Source organism: Aplidium turbinatum, chromosome 1, assembly GCF_918807975.1.
Source record: "Aplidium turbinatum chromosome 1, kaAplTurb1.1, whole genome shotgun sequence".
Classification (NCBI taxonomy): Eukaryota; Metazoa; Chordata; class Ascidiacea; order Aplousobranchia; family Polyclinidae; genus Aplidium; species Aplidium turbinatum.
The window spans coordinates 57,495,344-57,517,987 of NC_137472.1; the positions used below are offsets into that span (position 1 = coordinate 57,495,344).

The 22,644-nt window shown below is 37.9% G+C and overlaps 1 protein-coding gene across 2 annotated transcripts in view; it reads right to left on the minus strand.

Moving 5' to 3' along the window:
- Positions 1 to 325: 325 nt before the first annotated feature.
- The window catches only part of LOC145772546 (uncharacterized), a 35,661-nt gene continuing 13,342 nt past the window's right edge, over positions 326 to 22,644 (minus strand). For both annotated transcript variants that reach the window (XM_082584416.1, XM_082584410.1), the window contains exons 6-21: positions 20,179 to 20,321; positions 19,741 to 19,998; positions 19,424 to 19,583; positions 18,501 to 18,612; positions 17,646 to 17,821; positions 16,413 to 16,901; positions 15,385 to 15,522; positions 14,668 to 14,707; positions 9,071 to 9,156; positions 8,606 to 8,773; positions 6,155 to 7,549; positions 4,993 to 5,377; positions 4,620 to 4,746; positions 3,839 to 3,943; positions 3,303 to 3,352; positions 326 to 609 (exon numbers count right to left, since the gene is read on the minus strand). In XM_082584416.1, the coding sequence (XP_082440542.1) occupies positions 525 to 609; positions 3,303 to 3,352; positions 3,839 to 3,943; positions 4,620 to 4,746; positions 4,993 to 5,377; positions 6,155 to 7,549; positions 8,606 to 8,773; positions 9,071 to 9,156; positions 14,668 to 14,707; positions 15,385 to 15,522; positions 16,413 to 16,901; positions 17,646 to 17,821; positions 18,501 to 18,612; positions 19,424 to 19,583; positions 19,741 to 19,998; positions 20,179 to 20,321 (3,917 nt within the window). In that variant the 3' untranslated portion in view covers positions 326 to 524. The remainder of the gene's footprint in view (positions 610 to 3,302; positions 3,353 to 3,838; positions 3,944 to 4,619; positions 4,747 to 4,992; positions 5,378 to 6,154; positions 7,550 to 8,605; positions 8,774 to 9,070; positions 9,157 to 14,667; positions 14,708 to 15,384; positions 15,523 to 16,412; positions 16,902 to 17,645; positions 17,822 to 18,500; positions 18,613 to 19,423; positions 19,584 to 19,740; positions 19,999 to 20,178; positions 20,322 to 22,644) is intronic.

The window sequence follows — 22,644 nt, forward strand, 5'->3', positions numbered from 1 at the left end:
GGACGAAGCTACACTCACTTGGCTTTCTATTACCTGCACTGAACTATCTCACACGAAAGAAGATTGCTTCAATGGTGCATTTACAGGTGCAGAAGCTTTTCATAAACACTTCCGTCTGGCAGGAGTTGTCGACACTTTTGCAGGACAAATCAGAAGTTTTTGCCTTTGCATTCAGTTAGGCTACAAAACCTAATAATTGTGTGACGCCTTTTGTAAACTTAAACCATAGCTATCTAACTATGCTATCTAGTATTTATAGCCTACTACTAAATAACCTATAGCCTATAACTTATTCTTTGGAACTTTTGACAACAGTTTCTTAAACTTACGTAAATTTATTAAAAACAAAATGTTAAACATTCGCAAACCACAAACAGTTTAGAAAAAATAATTAAATGACGCCAAAGCGAAAATACACAAAATAAACAAGAACAAAAAAAACAACTAGAATCCTTGCTCAGATTTGCAAATTTGTTATTTGCATACAGTTGCTGCAAGACAAGCACAAAATATAAAAACCAACGTTAGCTATCTGGGGAAGCGAACGCATGTTTTCGGGCCATGACACGACGCTTGTGTTCAAGGTATTCTTCTTTCAGAGCGGCGCATCTATAAAATAAAGCGCAAAAGATTAGGCTACTTCCAAATAGTAGGCCTAGCATCTCGAGAATGAAGACAGACACAGGCTGGGCTACTTGGATTGAAATAGTAGGCAGCGAAATATCTTCTTCATGACAGCATGAAATCCACCCGACAGCTCAGTGGTTGCGCGCCCGCCTCAAGATCACGCGGCGCTGATTCGACTCTCGGGGTGTGCGTTTGATCAACGCATTTCATTACTGCTCTCCATTCAGCGGCACCTATAGTGAATGAAATAATTCCCTGGCAACAACACTTCAACAATCGCAAACTTCACTCTGCTAATCTCGGTAACCAGCCCTGCGTCAAGTGCCTCTACAGTGTACAAGTGTGCGAAATTACCAGGAATAACCTGTCAAGGCTTTGTCAGGCCGAGGATAAAGATTCAAAAACTAAACCAACTTAGTGAATAGTGAAGCATATTTGCAACCAGTGGCGTACGCAGGGGGGTGGGGGCTATTAGGCCATAGCCATCTCTTCTTCAAAAATTATGATTTTTAGCGTTGTTGTGATTGTATAGTGCAAACATGTTATCGTTCAAGAGTGGTCTTGGGTAGCAGGACCGTATTAACCGTCACTTATACCCCCCGGGAGGCACGATTGCTTAGGGGCCCACTTATTTCAGTTTGTTTAATATTTTTTCTTTTGGCTGTTTGAAATGAAAAAATGTTGCCACAGAAGCTTGATATTATAACTGAAATTAGGTAAGGCTCTATTTACCACTTCCAAAACCCTAGTTAGTGGGACCACATATCTGTTTAGGGATCCATCCTTATTCATATTTAGGCTAGTTGGAGCAGCGTTTTTCGGCATTTTAATATGAACAATGTTACTATACATACTGCTATAAAAACTCGACATTTTATATCTTAGGTTGAATCCATCGTTATTGTATTGTTGATTATCATTTGGAATAGCTATTTTAAATCAGCAAAACTAGTAGGCTAAATCTATGTTATTTTGTTGAATTTACAGGAGAAATAATAGTATAGGCTACTACGCTCTCGCTTTCTCGAAAAATGTGTTTCCACGGTTGATAGCATAAGCCTTGTCCAAAACTAAATGCTCATGAAACGACGAAGATATTCAATAAGGGAACGTTCAAATATTACGTAACGCTTTTTTTCCGAATTTTTGACCCCCCCCTCCCCCATGTAACGCCAACGTAACGCTTTTTTCAATCCCCCCTCCCCATGTAACGCTTTTTCACTACGAATTCAGCACAAAAAACTAACATTTCGAAAGCGTTACGTAACGTTTTGCTTGAACCCCCTCCCCCCCGATGTGACGCTAACGTAACGCTTTGCATACCCCACCCCCCTCCCCCTCGAAGGCGTTACGTAATATTTGAACGTTCCCTAATAGCATCCAGAAGCGTTGCCAGGGACTATCTAGCGTATACTGTTGCATTCCAGATAATTTTTTATTACTTTAAAAACATTTTAGAAGGGAGGGGACTTGCATACGGAAGGAAACTCCACATCGTCAATTTTTTTTTGGAACTAGGCTACCTCAATATTCAAGAAGGCTGTTCTGCATTCAACCCAGCGTCTAACTTTTTTTTACGACAAATACTGCGTCATTCTTTCCTCTAATTTTTAATTTTTGTATTTCAAGAGTGATGCAATTACATGTTTTAGAGACTTTATTTTTCATAACTATATTATCTTCTGAAAACGGCCATGTAAAGAGTTTAGTTAAACTTCATAGCCTTTTTCATTGTTATGGTCAAAGATGAAGTCCCAACAGATTGTGGAGTCAGTCTGATGTTTTTGATTCGAATTTACAACCTATGGTTTGAACAACATTTTAGGAACCTTAACCAAAAAGTAGAGGCCCACTATCATGCTTTTCATATTTGCATTTATCTAATAATTAAAGTTAAAAGTACAGTGACATACCCAAAGACCGCGAGAGTTTGTATTTCACCGACAAATAGCCTCGGCTACCTTAAATCTTGGTCAGACTATAAAGTAGCATTAGGCTACTCTTGATAAAAAAAAATGTTAAGTTATATCGAACGCTTTACTCCCCCAGTCAGAAAATCCTGCGTACGCCACTGAACGTACTCTTAAAACGCGTAATTTATTGAATTGAATAAGCTCACTACGTCATCTACGTAAAACGTGACATGCGACGTCAAGAGTGTAACATCACATTTGTTTGTTTTCAACCCAAAATCTATACAATTGAGTCAGTTATACTAGTTGCTGCGAACTAAAAAGATATCGTCAATGCAAGCTGAGTATGGCAGGCTAATCTTACACAATATAACTAGCTGGCTATTGTTGACAAATGCATGTTTTATCAATTCGTTTTCGTTGCGATGCAAAAACATAACTCGGATGCTTCCTCCCCCCTTGAGAAAATCCTGCGTACGCGACTGTTTGCAACAACCACGCAACAACTTATTTTTAAATTCCTTGAAATTAGTTGCTTGTTTAAAGCATTGTTACCAAATCTCAAAAATCACGCCATAAAAAAAACTCTTTGTTAGGCTACACATTCAGAAATAAAGCATTGGTCAGAATCACTACCTGTAAAAAACATATAGTCAATTTAATAGATTGATCAACAGTTATGACGTGTATGCTACACTGGAGATTAATTTGGCAAGGTTAAACATTTAAATTTATCAAAACTTTTAGGAATTATTTGCATACCTCTGTTCCATAGTTTGTTTGGAGTAGGAGTCATCATCAGATTCTGATGACTGTAAAAGAAAAAACAAAAAGGTGTACTTTTGTTATTATGTTTTTTTTTTTAGACAAAACTTGGCGTAGTAAAAGGCAGGGAGCAACTACTTTCAGAGTTATAATCACTAATTGTTTCAAAAATTTAAAATTTAGGCTACCCGAAAAACGTCCCTTACGGCATCAATTAAAACTGAACTGGGCAACATCAAAATAATTCAATTGAAAAATGTGATTTTAAAAGATATTTCTAACGTTATGAAACATTTATAATAAATTACCAAACGTTTCTTTTAATTAAGCTGTTGAAATTGAACCAAAAAAGCTTGTAAGTAAGCAAGTAAGCAAAGCTAGCAGGATTAAGCTTCCCGATCTTTCTCCGTCCGAGAGCAAATATCCTCACAATCAATCAGTGCTCCCGACTCTGATGCACGCCGCTGGTGGCAGCTAGCCCATGTTGTTACCTAGCAGTTCATTTTTTGCTTAGATTGTAAACATAAATTTACCGATTCGTTTCCATCGGCTTCTGGATGCAGTTGAGAGCTACTTTCTTGAGGTTGATGCTTCTCAGATCTGCCCACGTTTAGTTTCTTCAATTCCTGGATGACGTCCTTTGAAGGTTCACAATGGTTGTTAGGACAGAAAAAGTGTAAAAAGTTTCTTAAAGAAACCCAAACTTGAACTTTTGCACAGCAACTCAAATATATTGATTTAAAACCTGAATAATAATTATGTTAGCTCTGTACGTTCACGTTCTATGTTTTACAGTAAGCAACTGTATCAAAAGTTATCATGTAACTAAATATTTTCAACAAAAATGATTGCGATTTCACGTAAAGCTAAACGTTTACTCCATTGCTGCGACTTGATCAACATCTTAACCACTAGCAAAGTGATTTGGGACTTCTGAAGGAAGTGGCAATACAATCAAGTTTGCAACTGTTTTTGAGGATGCTTTACCAGTTAATAGGCTGACATGTTAATATTAGGTGTAGCCAACCGCACAAGACGTATACAAAATTGAAAGTATAGTAACAAAAATTCTGAGCTGTATTGGAACAAGGGTAAACCTAAGTAACTGTATTTTGGCCTAAGAAGATATTGAATTACTTAATACGGAAAGATAGACATGTAAAAGTTGGCTAATCGATTTGGTTTAGTCTGTATTAGTCATTTATTGACCTATCTAGAGAAAACAATAGAACAGAGTAACAAAATGTTTAAAATCAAAAAGGCCTGTGAGAAATCATCATTGTCATGGTAATTGGTAATAAACATGTAACCTACCTTGGACATTGGGCCGTCATGCTTGTAAGTTCCCAAGCGTTTCAAAGCCTCCAAAATATCCGATTCTATTTCAGAAGTTGAGTCCCATTCGTACTTCTCGTCAACAGAGGACGTGTCTTTGCGCGATCTGAAAGTATGGTGGGATTGAAAGAAAGCATAGAAATAGAAGTCATCATCCAAGAATGAATTTAAATAGTTCAGTTGCCAGCAAGATCTTGGCGAAGGAAAAATACTTAATGAAACCTTCGCAATCTCGAAATTTCACTGAAAGTTGATTGAGTTTGGTTAGGAGCCTTGCTACCTAAAATATAATCTCATCTGAAAATTAAAAAATGAGGCCTACACTTTTCCCTACAACTGTTGCTATACTCACTTGGCGTCACTTGAGGTCGATGTGCTTCGACTAGTCCCAGAGTTATGTGCTACTCCAAGAGTTGAATTTACGGTCTCGGGTTTAAAGTGGTTCTGGTCTTTCGGCAGTTGTTGGTGTGAATAAGAGCCGCTACTTAGCAAAGTATCAGGGGCGTTGTTTTTATTTCTCACAATGCTGTGCTTATGAGGACACCCACTGGGTCGGATGATATGTGAAGAGTTTTCTGAAGAAGCGTTTTGACTATCGTATCCACTACTGCTTCCTGCTCCTCCTAATTCGGAAGGGATGAGTGGAGACATGGAAACGCTGCTCTTCTCCGAACGGGGAGATTGTATCGGAAAACTCAACATCGAGTCTTTATGGAAAGAAGATATCGATGCAGAAACTGCAATACAAAAAAATGTTGTTTTGTATCAGTTAAAAGATAACATTTTTTTCCAATAGCATTTGACATCAATTGCCGCGTGAACCTATTTGCATTACCATCATGTAGAATCGATAGGTTTGTAGCATTTTATTGTAGCCTATTCAAGCTTATGGCTTGTTGTTAAAGATTTATGCTATTAAATAAACGAGGGCAAAAGTCTATCTTGGTGGCCATCTTTGCGCAGACCTAACCGGTGCTCTTGGTATACGTCATACCGATGACGTTTCGAAAATTGAATAACCTTATCACTTGGCGGCTCAGTCGAGCTAGAGTTGATTTTTTTGAGAGTTTAAAATTTAAGTCCGCGGGGTAGGCTGTTACAAGCGACTATATACCAAATTTAAAGCAAAAATTTTCAAATAAATTTCATTGCATTTTATTTTTCAGTATGAACAAAAATTACTCGATTGAGTCTCTTGTGATTTACTTGATGATTTGCGGTTTTGAGCAAATAAAACAATGAAAGCTAGAAAAATCGTATGCGCCATTTCATGTAAACTGTGTAGAAACAACCACGTTTGACTTGCTTTGGGTCTCATTCTATGAACTACTATCTGGTGTAATTGTAGAGTGTATTCTTTATGGCTAGGATTTATTATCTCAAACAAATTATTGCGACTTGGTAAACAATGAATCTTGCAACTCATCGATGATTACTTTGATTGTATAAGGTTATGTGTGTATCTCTCCCACAGTACCTTAAATTCTAGTGTTTACGAGTTGTGTTACACTTACTTTTGTCGCTAGATGGACCTCCAACAGATGAAAGGTTGCTCTCTCTGGAAGGCACGTGACGAACGGTGCTGTTGCTCCCGGATGTGAAGCTAAACCTTCGATCAGAGTCGAAATCTTGGTCAGCCTCAACTTCTGTGATCAAGTGGGGTGATCGTCCCAGCAGCTCTTCAGAAGCCGACCTTCTAGTCGTTAGTTCTTGGCTGTTAAGTCTAAGTGTAAACTTACGTTGTGAAAGCGAAGGCAATGAACAGGAATGTGCACGAAAGTCACGAGTTTTTAGAGGTCTATGCTTGCTGTTGTTATTATTGTGCTGCGGAGTTGAAAGTTGAAATTCATTTAATGGCGGAGTTGGACTTTCAACTATCTCGTCATCATAGTGGCGAGAAAATCTCTCATCGGAAGGAGAAAGAGTCCTCGATTTTTTGTTCTCTTGCATTACGTTTGGATGAGTAGGTGATTCCTGCTTGCTCAAATTGTTATTATTTTCATGAAATTGTTGTCTCTTAGTTTCTATCGTCGGAGGAAAATACAATTGTTGACGGTTCTGAGTAAACTCTTTTGATGAAGAATCTTCTTTCCACCTCTGAGTCTGATGCTGTAAAAGAGGAAGAGCAGATTGATTCCTGTTAGAGTAACTTCCTCGTGGAGATAGATGATAATGTCCTCCAGAAATTTGAGTATGTGCGTGATACTTTACTCTCGGAGGAGCTGCTGGAGTAGGGTTGTGCATCGACATAAAATCAACACCAGGGCTAAAACTTCTTTGATCAGTAACATTACTACACGGCGTTTCCGGACAAGAGATACCCAAATCCTTTAAGTAGACATATTCAGGTTGACAGTTCAATGGCGGTGGTGACAACTGTGTATACTGGGCACGGTGTCTATGATAAGGAAGTGTGCCTTGTACAAAGGAATCTGAAAGATAATGTGTCATAGACCGATAACGATCCTTTTCTCTTGCAGTTTTTGCATCTGGTTGAATACTTGGAGACAAGCAATGTCGTGGTGATCTTTCATCGGATGATCTTCTTGAATTGTTCTTCTGTTGAGGAATGTATCTCACTTCTATATTGCTTTGACTGCAATCAATCTCTAAATTTGCGTCGCATTCGTCTACTTCCTCTATAACGCTCTCTCTTGGTGATTGGTGAACCCAGTACTTCTTCATATTAGTTGTATCATGATGAAGAAACGAGTCACTGACTGGTCGCGTCTTCCGAAGATGCTCTGTTCTTCTCCACGTGTCTTCGGAGTCAGATTCCGCGTACATTCTCTCGCTGTGATTACGTCTGATCACGTGACCTACTGACGGCTTCTCATTGGTGCGATCACGCAAGTGGAACTTGCCATCTGTGGATCGATATATTGGAGCAATTGGCTGGGTGGGATTTCCTGAAGAAATATTAGAAAATAATCGATACTCTTATTATCTCCAGCTAAGCATTAAATTTCTTAGCTAAAAAATAATCAACATCCAATCAATTTCAGGCCTGCTTGAAATTTAAACATAAATTTGAATTAACAAAAACTAACCGAAAAGCAATCTAACTGAAATTGGCCATTGTTGATTTAACAATAATGCAATTAAGTAAATAAGCTTCATGAGGTTAAAAATCGATTAGTTTGGGTGCGCAAGGTGATACCTTCAAATTGAAACACTGCAACTTATAAAATTGTTTTGCTTTTTCCCTGCTTTATTACGGTTAGGCTATGTTAGACTATGTATGCAGTGTTGCAACACAATGGTATGTTTACAGTAAAAAAACGCTTTTAACGGTGAATGACTAATGATGATTTTAATATTTATTTGTAAGTTTTAATGTCATCTGCTGCAATTATAAAACACACTCTAAATTAATTTTTTAAATCTTGTAGGGGTTGAACAAACCTCACATGCCTATGACAACAATCACCGATTTAAACGCAATAAAACCAAGACAATAAATGTCTGCAAACGTTAAATCAAAGTAAAAATAACGGATTTTGCTGCCTGGTAACTTTATCCTTGAAGATTGCTGCAAGCGGAAACAAAATATTGCTGCACTGAAAAAATAAAAGAAGCTAAACCGAACATTACTCGCAACTTTCACGACAGCAAATTCTTTATTTTTTACATTGATTCAACGTTTTCAACCGCTCCGTTAGCTCAGTGGTTACGCGCCCGGTTCAAGATCACCGCTGGTTCGACTCTCGGAGTATGCGCTTGAGCAACGCACTTTCAGGACTGCACTCCATTCAGCGGCTCCTAGTGAATGAAATAATTCTCCGGCAACAACACTTCAACAATCTTAAAACTTCACTCTGTCACTCTTCGTAACCGGCCCTGCGTCAAGAGCCTCTGCAAGTATGCGAAACTACCAGAAATAACCAATCAAGGTTTTGTCAGTCCGAGGATAAAGATTCAAAAACCAAACCAAAAATAACGTTTTGTTCATGACTGGGACTCACCACAGGGCAAAGATTGAGTTCTTTTAATTTTCTTTGAACCGATCAAAGGTCGCTTTGTGACGTCACAGTTGCTGCGACCGCGCTCCAGTCGACTTTTGATCTTTCGTAAGACACTACTCTTGTTCGCCTTTTGATCAACTTCCGCATGCTCTTCCTTGGAGGAACCTCCTGCAGTTTACACCGAAATCTTGAATCATAACTATCGGTGAAAAACGTAACAATCTTTCATCAAATTAACATCTTACTTTCATTTTGAGTTAAAAATTCATCAAAAAGTTGTTTATGCCAAAACAAAACTGTGACTACAAACAACCATTAGAAGCACATAATTCTCTCAAAAAGAAAGTAATAGAACAAAGCAATGTAAAAAGGACGTAAGAAAGCAGCACAACAACACAAACATTTACGTCTATGCCTGGTATAAGCACAAATTTTTCATTGTCAGCAATGCTACTCGCAACCTACCTGTTCCAGACTTGACGTCAGAAGACGGGGGTTGAATATGAGGCTTTGACGAGTAGTTTGAATGCCTGTTCTGATTGGTCAAGAAACTGTGAAGCACAAACATCTGGTGTTAAATCTTTGATGACTCTCGAAAAGATGCTTCAAGTGTTTTGGTCGTTTGCTGCATCACGTCAACATAAACTTTACGTTAACCATAGACGTAGAATTTGAAAAGCTGTCAGGTTAGCAAATCCATCTTTTTTGCATTGGTGATTGATTCAACATATGCAGATGTTGAATCATTGCAAAAAATGTTTGACTTACAGAGTACGTAAGAAAGTTTTGTTAAAAAAAGTACACGTCATCATTCAGAACTTTTTATCGTCAAAACTTGAGTTTACCTTCGAACCACTGAATAGAACATTGGCATGAACTTAAAAATAGTAAGGAACAACTACAGCTTTTCGATCCTGATGACAAAGTCAAAACTACCGACAGCAAGTTAATATGCCGTAACCGTAGTGTACGGTACTACGGTAGGCTGCATCACGTCGACCCCTGTTGCCCGAAGAAGGTGATGAAGAATAGAACAAGAAAAGATATTATGCAGCAGCTGGCGAAACATCCTCTCTTTAGATCCTTTTAATGGCTTTAGAATTTAGATTAAAAAGGAATTTTTTTTTCTTGTTGGATCAATTATGTCAATTCACGTTATCAAAGATACCGTCATAGCCAGTGCTGTATTCGTACAAAAAGCACAGGGTATACTGTCAGATTTTCCAAAATGGTAAATAATACACAACTTACAAAATACTAATCTTTATTCTACCATAACATGAATTATCAACATCAAAATTGGACGAGTACGGAATTAAGTTCGTGGTACACCCGTGTACCATTGGTCCTCAAATGGTTAAGTAGTTAGTTAGTAGTTGTCAAGAATCAGTAAGGATAGCATAAGCACTCTCTTTGGAAAACCAGAGGGTATACCATAGTTGCTCGAAAAAGCAGAGAGTATAGGCTACTGCGTATACCGCCGTATACCCTCGAATACAGCACTGGTCATAGCGCATGAAGACTAGAAAACTGTGTTTTGAAAGCTAGTGAAACCGCTACTACCACAGCGAACCCGCAGCATCGGGCTAAAACACGTCGTTTGTATCTACATTTGTGAAGTAAATACATTATTCAAGTTCAACAAAAGCTGTTTATAGATTTAGTTAACCATTGTATTTTAATCAGATGTCGTCAAGTTGTATGTATATTATTCCTGAAGAGGACATCTTGTGATGTCGAAAACGTTCGATACTTAGTTTGTTGCGTAGTTTTGTGTTTCTATATGTAACAAACTTGAAGATGTTAAACTTGATCACGTTACTCGGCTTCGTATGTCTATGGTTCAACAAGACAAACTCTCTACCGAAGCTCTATTCAACAAAAGCATAAAAACAAAAAACAAATAGGTGCCAAGTTTCACTAATTCAATTTACCTTCGCCACCGCCGTTTAAGAAAAGACATTTTTCAATTTTGCTTGGAGTAGGAACTGCACTCTTCCTGCTTTACAAAATAAGACTATTTCTAACCAAATTACACTGAGAAACGAAAGTCAATTCTACAAAGTAAAAAATTGTTCTTTCACTCTTAACACTCCAAATGTCACAGCAACTTAGTCAGCTTTTCAACAGCGTCTTCAAGTAATCAGGAGACGCAAATCATTTACGTCATTTCTATAGTTTGTTCTAACCCTTTTATGACTACAGAGCTGGCAACCATTGAGCAGTTTTCGTCTTGATTTAACATCTGTAGACATTGAATCAATGCAAAAAGCACAGATTTTCTGGCTGGAAGGCGGTTAAAGATATTCTATATATCGGTAACTTGATAATGCAATGACAAATACAGTAAATGCCCTATAGATTAGCTAATATTCACGAAATGAAATAGTAAGATTGCTCTGAATCTGTTTGATGTTTTGCTTGAATCAATTGAGGTTAGCTTTTAGACATGAATGTTTTATTCTGCCATATCAGAGGTTTTAAATGCACCAGAGGCCACGTTTTGTACAAGATTGACTTTAATATTTAACCAACTCCATTGTGTGAAAAATGATTTTATTAGTAGATTTTGTGCGAGACCTCAATTTATCATAATAATGCAATCAACCCTTCACTCATTTCTTTTTGGAACGTAGAAGTCCTTCACACACTTTAAATTCTACAAGTTCTGCCTTTTTAGAGAAACTGTATGGCTATGCTAACCTTTTACTTGCTAACCTTTTACTTGATCACACAAAAATAGAAGATCTTCTAACTATGACAAAACTACATCCAATTGCAGCAATAATAAAATCAAAAGTTTTAAAACTGTTCGGCCACACTAAAAGATCACAATTCGGAATCAGCAAAGTTTGCACAGAAGGCAAAGTAGAAGGAAAAAGAAAACGTGGCAGACAACCAAAACGATGGCAAGACAACATTCAATCATGGACCGGACTCCACTTGACGACACTGGGCGAGTTGGCTCAAAATCGCCACTCTTGGAAGCAAATAAGCCATGTTGATGCGCAATCTGCCGCAGGCGGAGATAACGACTGATGATGATGCTAACCTTTGTAACATCTATGATATATTTTCAAATCGTATTCATTCTTTTTCACTTCTAGCACCTCACCTTAGCAGGCTTTATAATGGCTAATGTGCGTGCTGCCACTGACGACTTGTAAACCTACCACACTCCACACTTTACGCAGACAAAACTTTGTTGAAGTTTTAAAGTTTGCTTGAAATTGTTATCAGCAAACGCCCTTTGTGGTGAATATCAACAACATTTTATAGCCATGCTTCTAATTTCTTTTCATCCACAGGACTTTTTTTATATTTTAGATGTTATTTTGACATTACTAGATGTCAAGCCAACGAAACTAAACTCTTTCTTAATATAAGTTGAAGCAAGCCCAATAACACGACCATTAAAATTTGCAACTGACACTCGATAGACGCTACACGATTGAGCGAAAAGAAAATCTTGGAGAACCAGGTTTCCTGAGTGGCTTGTCACAGCGCTGGCTTGAAATCGAATTGACAAACTAGAACGAGCCATCTTTAGAATTGATTTTATGTCTTAACCCAGGCGACTTCTTTTCCCATTTAACATCAAATTTTAACAACGTAATACGCACGGCTACGCGAAAAAATACAAATCTATTTAAATTTTTATTTTATTCTGTTATTTAACGTCGAATAAAAGTTAGAAAAGCGTTAACATGCTACAATCACGCTTTCCATTCAAAGGATTTGCTTTGAAATGCCAGCCTGGTAATTAACGAGCATCTGCGAACTAGGAATGTGATCCCATAATGCGACACTGCCACAAGACAGACTGGACAGCGCCGGAATGACCCTTGTTAGCCAGGTGGGATGCCTACTTGGTGGTGACGTCATGATTACGTCATGCAAATAAATAGAGCCTCCAAGTGACACTAATAATATCGATACGATCATTACTACTGATAGCAATGCAAAGAAATTTTTTGGCATTACAAGGCATGTAACCGAGTCGTTCTTATCAAGCATTGTTGTGGGTTTGACACTTGTCAGAAGATACTTCATTTTCTTGACTATTGATAGCAATTATTTAATCAGTGATAGTTTTTATTTACTTGAGGTGTATTACTCTTAGTGTTTCAACGTTTGTAGACGTTAAATCAATGTGAAAACAACGCATTTTGCTAGATGAGACAGGTGTGTTATGCGAACAAAACGCGATGTTGAATCAATGTAATAAAAGTTTTTCTAGCTTCTAACAGTGCTTGACAATGAGGTGTGCAGAAAAAAATTGTTTCCTTGTTTGAAGGATAGTTTCTAACCTTGGCCTATAAGCTTTTAGTACGTTTTCGATAAATTAACGCACAGGTGAAGCAATATTATTGAATTTAAAACTGATCAGCGTTACGAAAGTTGGATTGCTGTGGTAGCACATTAGACTAGGCTGGTCTGCAACAAACAGTGCTGCAGTTCACGCTTTGACCTCGCCAGAATGGTACCGCTCGAAACTTTCCGTAAAATAATAAATTATTTATAAGTTACATTTTGCTTTGGTGTATATCTTTCGATACCAGTTGGGCTGATGCTTATCAAAATGAATCAGGGTTCATGCTCTTTGGCGCCATTGAATTTGAAAAACTTGTTAAGTGGTCCTCCATGATCTGTCATCTTCGAAACATTTATAGGTTCAAAACCAAGAACATTCGAATGAGCTTCTCATAAACGATGTTCGCCCTTCGTTTCCGAAGATGGCCAATGAGACTGAGATCAAACTTTTTTTTAGTGTGGGCTTTGGTCAGTGTAGGCTACGTGAGTGGCTGATGAGGCCTATCTATGCGGTGAAGCTTCTACTGCAGGATGGACATTGGAAGGATGGTTGGCTAGGACGAGGGTTGTTTGAGGCTTGGGCCTTGCGATGTTCTCGTTTTTTGACAGCAGATAGCGTACGATGTTTCTCAACTGATTCTGCGCCTTTATAAATAAGACTGCGCCATGTTGGTCGTTCTGCGGCTAAGTCTTCCCACGAAGATTCTCATAAATAAGATCAGTGAGGTATACAACTTGCCCACCCACCTCGCACTGTGGTACACTCAGTCTGCACATCAGACCTCTTGTATGTTTTTCGTTGACAGACATTGAACCCAGCAGTAGAAGATGACCATTTTTTAAATGTTCACTTTTTTAGAAAGTTTTAAGCGCATGCTTGATTTGCACAGTAAGTTTTATATTAATAATTAATATGATTTGAACAGCTATTGAGAAAACTGCATATCTTGTATGTGTTCAAACAAATGGTCACCGTACGGTGCTAGTGAATCAACATAACAAAGAATTGATTTTCTGGCTGAGTCAATTGTACATATGCAGTGCACTGTGATAGCGGGTGAACAAATGCTAACATAACAGACAACTGAAGGCAAAGATACAGGGCTAGGAGTCAGCTGCTTCCACTTTGCCATTAAGTATCCTCTCAGAGACACAACCGTATGCTTTTGTTGGAATTCAAATCAGCAACTTTACAACATCGATTGAACCTATGTTTGGTCAGTTTGGCTCTAAAAACTAATTCACGCAGACGATTTAATTAAACAAATATCACAAGCACTCGACGAATACAAGCAGTGGACAAGTTGTTCTTGGAGTTTTCAAAGTTGACAAAAACAACAAGGCTTGTTCAACTTACACAAAAGTCTTAACCATAACATTATTATTAGTTCAGGTTTGAATAAATCGTGAGCGACTGTACACAGGAGCAAACATGCAAAGAAAAGTAAACTGTATGCAATCAACTGTTTAAAAAAAAAAAAAAAAAAAAGTCTTAAATACAAAATCAGATCGATCCTCAATGACACTGAGAACAACCAAACAGAGACATCAGTGTCTACTTTATCACTTACAAAAAGTTGTCATTCGTACATCGCTTCAACGCCTAATTACGTTAAAACGATGAAAAAAGTCAACGTTTGCTGCTGGGACCTGGGGCATTGCTGTGTTTGACAGAACATTCGGCTTCGGCAGCACAAACTTGGAGCAATTGAACCAGAAAAGATAAAAAAGAAAATAACGCCACTCACCTTTCTCTCACTTCCTCTTTGACTCCCTCAGGGGTAGATCCTGTCACAATTACAAACCATATCAGTTAATTAATGAAGCTGTTTCCCCAGCCAGTAAATCTGCTCTTTTTTACTTTGATACAACGTCTGCTGAAGTTGAATCAATGTAGAACGGGCCTAGTTGCTGGCTGGCTGGTAGACAAGTTACTTTGCACTTTCTCTTAATTGAAGATAAAAAAGAGAAAAAAATGTTCCTCTAAATTTGTTCCTTTCAACATGGATCGCGCATTAAAAGATGTTGACTCAAGAAATTGAAAACAGACTTCTGAAGCAGAAGCATGAAATCTAATTATATTTTCTTGCCAACTTTTAATCGATATAAATTTTGCTCTCGCACAGGCCTACGGTAGAAATTTGCTCACTGTCACTACCAGAATGTCATGGAGGGCCAAAGGGTCTTGTTTCTATTGTGACTTAACAATGTTTCTGATGGTATTTCACTTCACGTTGACTCTCCTTTAACGTCACAATTTTTCTCCGTTGCTTGAAATTTTAATTTTAGTTGAAATACTTCAGCATAAAATATCTCGACTAAGTGGACTGAAAGGCGAGGAAGCCAATTTTCGTTTTCACTTTCAGGTATGTCTTTGAGTGTCTTACCAAAGGCACAGCCGCATGGGCTCAAGAGCATGTGTTTTTCAATCTAGAAACGACCATATTTGAGAGCTAGTAATTTACCTTTGCGATGACGCAAGCAATAGGTGACCACCAGAAATGAAGCAAGGAAAACGAAAAGTGTTCCAGCGATCACTCCCGATATTATTCCGGTGCTAGCTCCGGCAGGATCATCGGCTCGCAGTGCGTACGCCATCATGCCTGTGAACAAAGTACTGATGATACAACTCCGGTGGTAAAACAGTATTTTTTATTTGCTTCAACGTCTGCACACTCTAAATCAGGAGTTCTTAACCGGGGGTAAATTTACCCTCTGGGGGTAAATTTTACCTACCGAGGCCACCAAAACGGTGGGGTAAATTTTACTTTTTTCATTCGGCAAGGGGTAAACGAGACAAAAAAGGTCAAGAACCCCTGCAAATTAATGATATAAAAGCGGGGTGCAGTCTGGAAACCATCATCAAATTTATTATTTTGATTCTTTTCCAGATCAGTTTCAAGAAAAGGAAGCAGAATACACAAAGAGTTTGAATTGATTCATTAATTTTACTTTCTAACCGATTTCTAGAAAAAGCTATTTTCTTGTCAATGTACGTTTAACTGTTTAATGTTTTTATATAGAAAAGCTCCAAATTATAAATCTATTTAAGACAATCACTCTAATGCCTTAAAAGAAAGTCATTTCCATCTAAAATTAGTCCAGTCAAATTGTTGCTATGGATTTCCGATCAAATTTCAAAGCACTCATTTGAGATGAGCTTCTGAAAAGGACGGCATTGTCTATGGAAGCAAATACAGGTATGATCTTTATATGATTTACGCCCTGAAGAACAGTTAAACCAACGTCATATTACGGAAACGTTAACGTTTCTTTTTCTCCGTCGTTTTATAACACTGCTTTCACTAATTTATCTGTTGCTGTCGTCTGAATAGAAAACAAAAACGTTTGACAGAGGGATCAATCCCATGTCTCCAGCAAAGCAAATCTGTTGACTTCCCGACTAACCTATCTGTTTATGCAATCGTTTTCAAATATGAAACAATTCACTTTATTACTTGTTTTGATTTGACAGCACTCACACAGCTTTTACCTTTTGTGTGGAGAATAACAGATTTGCTTGGAGGGCCATAGGCCAGAGGCGTTACTGCAATCACGTGGAATTCATACGATGTGTCACGAAATAATCTTCCAGGAAGTAGTTCAGCTGTTGTGATGTTGGGTGGGTAAGCTCCAAAAATCTCCCACCGACCATCGGAGATTTTCCACAATCCTGCCGGGAGTGACTGCTTCGATTTCGGGTTGAAGTCGCGAGGAAATGTCGACGTTGTTATCAAAGAGCGCTTTGACAACGTTTTACCTCCGTGTTTCATCTCAGCAGCAGCTTCTATCGGTAGAAGACGAGGATTGTTGTCTTGAATCATCCGATACATCACAAGGAATCCTAGTAGCTGCTTTGGGTTGATGGACTCAGGTTCTTTCCAGGAAAGCATCAGGATTCCGTCGTCGTTTTCTGAGCTTGAAAGATTACGTGGCGGAGGAATATCATTAAACTTATGCGCAGTTGGTTGAGTGGGCAATGCTGAAAATGACAATTATCATAAAAATATAGATTCGAGAAAGCATGTCAAAACTAGCTCGAAAATAAATAAGAAGTGCAGCGGTGCAGCAGTTGCAACATTGGAGGTAAACTATTACATGCTAATACAAATGCAGCAAAAAAAACGTTGATTTTATTTTTATGTCTCAAATAAATGCTGAAGGAAAAAGTCGGCCAATCCGGAGACTGGTTAGCAAACCGAACTTGAATGGTGGTGAAACAGAAATATTGAATCGGAATAGACCTTTTACATCATCATTTTGTTCCTTCCTCGTATGGAGGGTTGGATACAATGCGCCATTGTTCTCGACCATGAGCTGTGCGTACTGCACATTCATAAGTTAATTTTGTCCATTTTGTGATGTTTGTTGTCCAAATCATTCTTGGTCTGCCTTTACTTCTTTTACCGTTTATCTTCCCTTCTATTAATGATCTTTGTAATGAATTTTGCCTTATTGTGTGTCCGAAATACTTCAATTTTCTTCTTTTGACTGTTTGTAAGAGCATTTTGCTTGAATTGAATTTGAAGAGTACTTCATCGTTAGTGATCTTTTGTTTCCATGAAATTTTTTAACATTTGCCTGTATGTCCAGAGCTCAAAGGCATCGATCCGTTTCTCCATTTTTTGTGACATTTTGCGACTTTTACAACATTTAGTTAAATATAACTTACTGTAGGTTGTAGAATAACATCTTAAACTTGTTTACATCAACATAGAAGATTTACCTCCAGTCATTTTTGTAACAACTTTACTGAAAGGGCCGCTACCAAGAACATTCTCGGACAAAACAGCGAACTGGTACACTGTTTCCGGTTCAAGTCTGCTCACTGCTACCCTCCGATGGTTGCCTTGAACTTGTATAGTAGACCACGCGTGGTCGCCTTTGTCAGATTTTTTGTACCTGAAAGTTCACGTTTGTTATAAAAATAATCAGCATACTCACAAATAAATTTAAATCCTAACTCAAAGAAATGTTAACGTAACTTATTTTTGAAATACTGCAGAAATTCAGAGGTAGTTAGATTCTTCAAATTAATTATTGACTGCTGTATAGTTTTGGGGGAAAGTGTTTGTCTTAGAGTTTTTGAGTTTATAGAGTTTATTTCAGAGTTTATGTCTTAAAGACAGTGTCTTTGATATAATTATCAACTTTTGCAAAGCCGATTTTGTTCGTGTAATGACGTCACGAACAATGTAACTTATAATCGGTTGGCGGTGTCAATCCTGTAATTGGGATTTTACTGAGAATTAACATGCTTAAGTGGTTACCAAAATTTAAGAGGCGGCCGAGAGAAAGAAGCTGGCCATACTACTCTTTTTTCATGAGTGTTGATGGCTTGGCTTAGACTGAGTGATGTGAACTTCTCATTTCCCGAGGTTCAGTAACAAAGCATATGGTATGGCAAGTGAATCATAATTCAGCATTACTGCAGCTTAGGTGCTTTGTGACGAAAGAAAACGTTACTGAAAAGTCATTGGTCAAAATTTCAAGGTAGTTTTGATGCAAAATATAACCAAGGATGGGAGACAAGCCTCCAAAATCTATCAGGTGTGCTCTTAAACGCGAACTGCCAACCTACCAGACGATGAAATGTTGTGGGTATCCTCCGTCATAATCGGGTGACCACGAGACAATTGCACCTTCTGATGACGTATGCACGGTAACATTGGTAACCACTTGTGGTGTGGTGTCTGGAAGCAAATATTATGATTGTCACGTGGCGCCAATTTAAATTATGCCTTACACAACCAGTCTTTCGGAACAACAATAATAAAAGTAAAATACAAAACAGAATAAAATCATCTACTGTACATATATTAGGTCGCATGGTGGCGCCTATGATCGATTCTAATTTTTATTTTGAAGCACAATGTCATATTCGCAGCATTTGCAGCAAGGTGGATGAAGAAGAGAAAAGACAGACACAAATAAAATGGGTGGTGACATGGATTGATTTGTGTGTCGTATTCAAGCTGTAGTCTGGTGGATAAAGATTGATTAATGGACATGAAAGTGCAGCAGCCAATCTTTGTTGTCATTTTCAAGTTAGCTCAGTGGTTATGCGGCCTACTCAAGATCATGCGGCGCTGGTTCGGCTCTCGAGGAGTGCGCTTGAGCAACACATTTTCAGGACTGCGTTCCATTTAGCGGCAACTAGTGGATGGAATAATACCCCGGCTACAACATTTCAACAATTGGAAAACTTCACTCTATTAATCTCGGTAACCAGCCCTGCGTCAAAAGCCTCCACAAGTATGCGAAACTACCCGGAATAACCTATCAAGGCTTTGTCAGTCCGAAGATAAAGATTCAAAACCAACCAACCAAGTACTGTATGTCATCAAGTGTGCTGGCCGAAGATACAGCCACGTGCTGTTGAGAGATAATCGGACCCACACTGCAACTTGTTTCATTTTTAAGAAGAAAATCACCAACACGTTAATTTGTCATCTGGTGGTAAAAGAAGTCACGTTACTGTTCTCAAATTAAATGCAATCTTACACTTCACTAATATTGCAACATCCGAAGTGAGTTGAGCCACAGGGTTTGAGATAATGCACTGCCACATCCCGTGATCCTCTTCTTGGATCGAAGTAAAAGTAATGTTGCCACCGCTCCAATAGACGCGATCGTTTGGATAATTATCTGACCACGTTTCCAACTGGTAAGATTGTGATAAAATAATCATTAGCATTTTTGTGTTGAAAGTTCATACATTTTCGACTCCAAATAAAGCTATGAGCTAACAAAGGTGAAGCTTTAGAAAATTGATTATTTTATATTTGAGAAATAAGTTTAACAACAAATTTGAAACTTACTTTTTTCCAACGGAGTGTGGGAGCTGGGTCTCCTCTTCCGTCACAATATAACCGGAGCTGAGTCCCAGTCTCGACTTCAAGTTTTGATTTGGGTCGCAAGGTGAAAACGGGAGGTTCTTTTGTTATCAGAAACATTTGAGGGGATTCACCTTCGGATCCCAACATGTTGTACGGGGTGCATGTGTATCGACCCTCATCGACGTACTTTACGCTACTAATATAGAGGCTACCATTTTTCATGATGCGATACCTTTTTTCCTAAAAATGAACAAAAAAAAATTTAAAATCTTAACAATTGAAAAATCTGACGTTTAAATCAACCCTTTGAGTGCCCTTGACGTATCTCATACGTCATAAGAATGCATTATTTGCATGCCAAGGACATATGTGATACGTCAAAAAAGCAGACTGCGCCATTGCGTTAATCAATGTTCTTACGTCATCGTTCGTAATCACGCGACCATCTTTTCTCCACCTCACGGTGGATACCGGTGGTTCCCCTTCAGCTTGGCAGGTTAGCGTCAAGGGATGAAGCAAGCCGCCAAAAGCTTCAGCCGGCATATCGACAACTCGAGCCGCATCTTCAAGACAAACATGACAAACAATCACAGTTAAATATATTATTTCACAAATAAAAATTGCTTACGTCCCACAATCCTTTTTATGTGGTTTTTCCTCATCATTATATGGTAGAACTGGGTAGAATTAACAAGAGAAAAAGTTTCTAGTTTGTGGTGATTTTACGTGAGAAATGCGGCTTGATTTCAACGTGTGTGTATTGCATTGCCCGTACACGCAGAGGCATGACGGAGCTCATACGCTAGCCTAGAAAAAGGGGTTCTAAAAATATGGGTCAAGACCCAAAGTTGGATCGCAAACCAAGCCTAAAAATGGGTCATATGAGTCAAAGGAGGTGTTTTCAGTTTCAATAGACATGTGAACTAAACACTTTTCTTGAGAAGCGTTGGTTTACATCACTGTTTCAATTCTATAACCTGACCAGTGACGTGAATAGTCAAACATCTTTGTTCCAGAACTTAGCCCCTGCGCTTTACATTTACATGTTGGCAAGCACATTCTTTCAGGTTCAAGCTAATTTTGTTGGAATGTTTGCTTATATTGAACTAATATCACATGATACTAAACTTCTTTCCATGCTGCTGTCTATATAACGTCAATAAGTCGACTCTATGAGGAGGCAAATTCACGGAAAACAGGTTTCTGTCTGCTACGTACGCTCATGCTTCATTGCAAAGGAAACAAAGTAACAAATATTCCTAATTACGTTTGTTTTGATTCTCACGAGCGTAGCGTCTTCACGTCAAACGTCAACGTGTTCACGCAAAGTGATTTGCAAAAAATGACTGTTGCCAGTCCATGGGGACCTTGTTAAGCTGACTGTCCCGGTGGTTTCAAGACTAATGATAATATCGTCATGGCGGTGATACAGATATTATTGTAAAGTAATCAATATTGAATTAATTGACTTTAAATAGTAAGCAAAACACAAAATCTTCATCTTTTCTCATTGTTTCAATATCTGCAGAAACGTATAACTAAAAGCTTGTCACAATTGCAAAGTTATTAGCCAAAGTCTATTCACTCATGCAATTCAGGCTCATTTTCAACAAAATCATCTTTTTAAAGTCCGAACCATCGCACCACTTTAACATTTCACAAGCTTGTTAATAGGAATTTTTTTTATAAAAAGTTGAACGTGTTTGAGTAATTTAGTCAGATGTGCTGGGATAAGGTATCCATTTTGACCATGTTGATCACATTAAATAAGTATATAGTCTATTAAATATTGATGGACTTGTTTTAACGCAGCTTTTCACGAGCGCCCTTTCTATTTATAAACATAACAGGACCTGTATACGTTCAGTTGATTTAAATTAAGATACCATGGTTTCATATATTATACAGTTTAGTATTTATGTTATTTTTACATGGGCTAACATAACTTTAACGTAATACGTCTATAGTATACATGAGCAAAAATTCACTTGCCATTACTTATGGCAAAAGCGTTCAACACATGTCTTGCTAGAAAACGGATAACATCTATTCTAACCGTCTCATAAACAAGTATAATCATGGTAAGCAGTTTACGTTATTACAACCATGACGAATTAAACAGAATAAATCTGGTAAGCAAATGGAAATTGAATTTGATTTCCAGTAAAAAAAAATTTAGATTTCTATTGGGATGATAAAATGAAAAATGCTAAAAATTGAATGAGGCTGTTCACCAGGCATTCAGTTAAATAACATGATATGCGTTATTCTGGTGCAAACTAAGCTGAACTATCACAAGTTATATAAAGTGACAATCTGCTTCTATTTCGACGTTTCGTCAACCAGACGCGACTGACTTCTTTAGAGGGTTAGATCAGGCAGTAACTATAAGGACCATATTGCTGTAAACCAACTAAAAATGCAAAATGGAATTCAACTTCCAAACAAAATTTATCGCGTACAAATTTGAAACTAGAAAAAGAGTTTAAATGTTATCAATCAACAAGAAACTTACATAACATCAGAGCAGGGAGAGAGAACCGTATGAGTCGTGAAGAATCAAATTGTATACACAAAATGAAAAATGTTGAGTTTTTAATTCAAATAGTTGTGATGTAAAAATTGTTTGAATGTTTTTAGGGTATTTGTGTCGTTTGTTATATAGGCTAGAAAGCTTTATGTGTTGTCAGAAAATATAATAAGCAGAAACTTAACCAGAAGTTTCGACTAGTTGGAGTAGCATAACTACAAAACAGGCCACTGGTTTACTTTTTATACAAATGTGGTATGTTTGATTAAAACTGTTGACAACAGGAGCTTAACTTTTTTTCATTAAGCATGTAATTGGCACAACTCTCCCCTTGAATCTATCATTGGTCATATTTG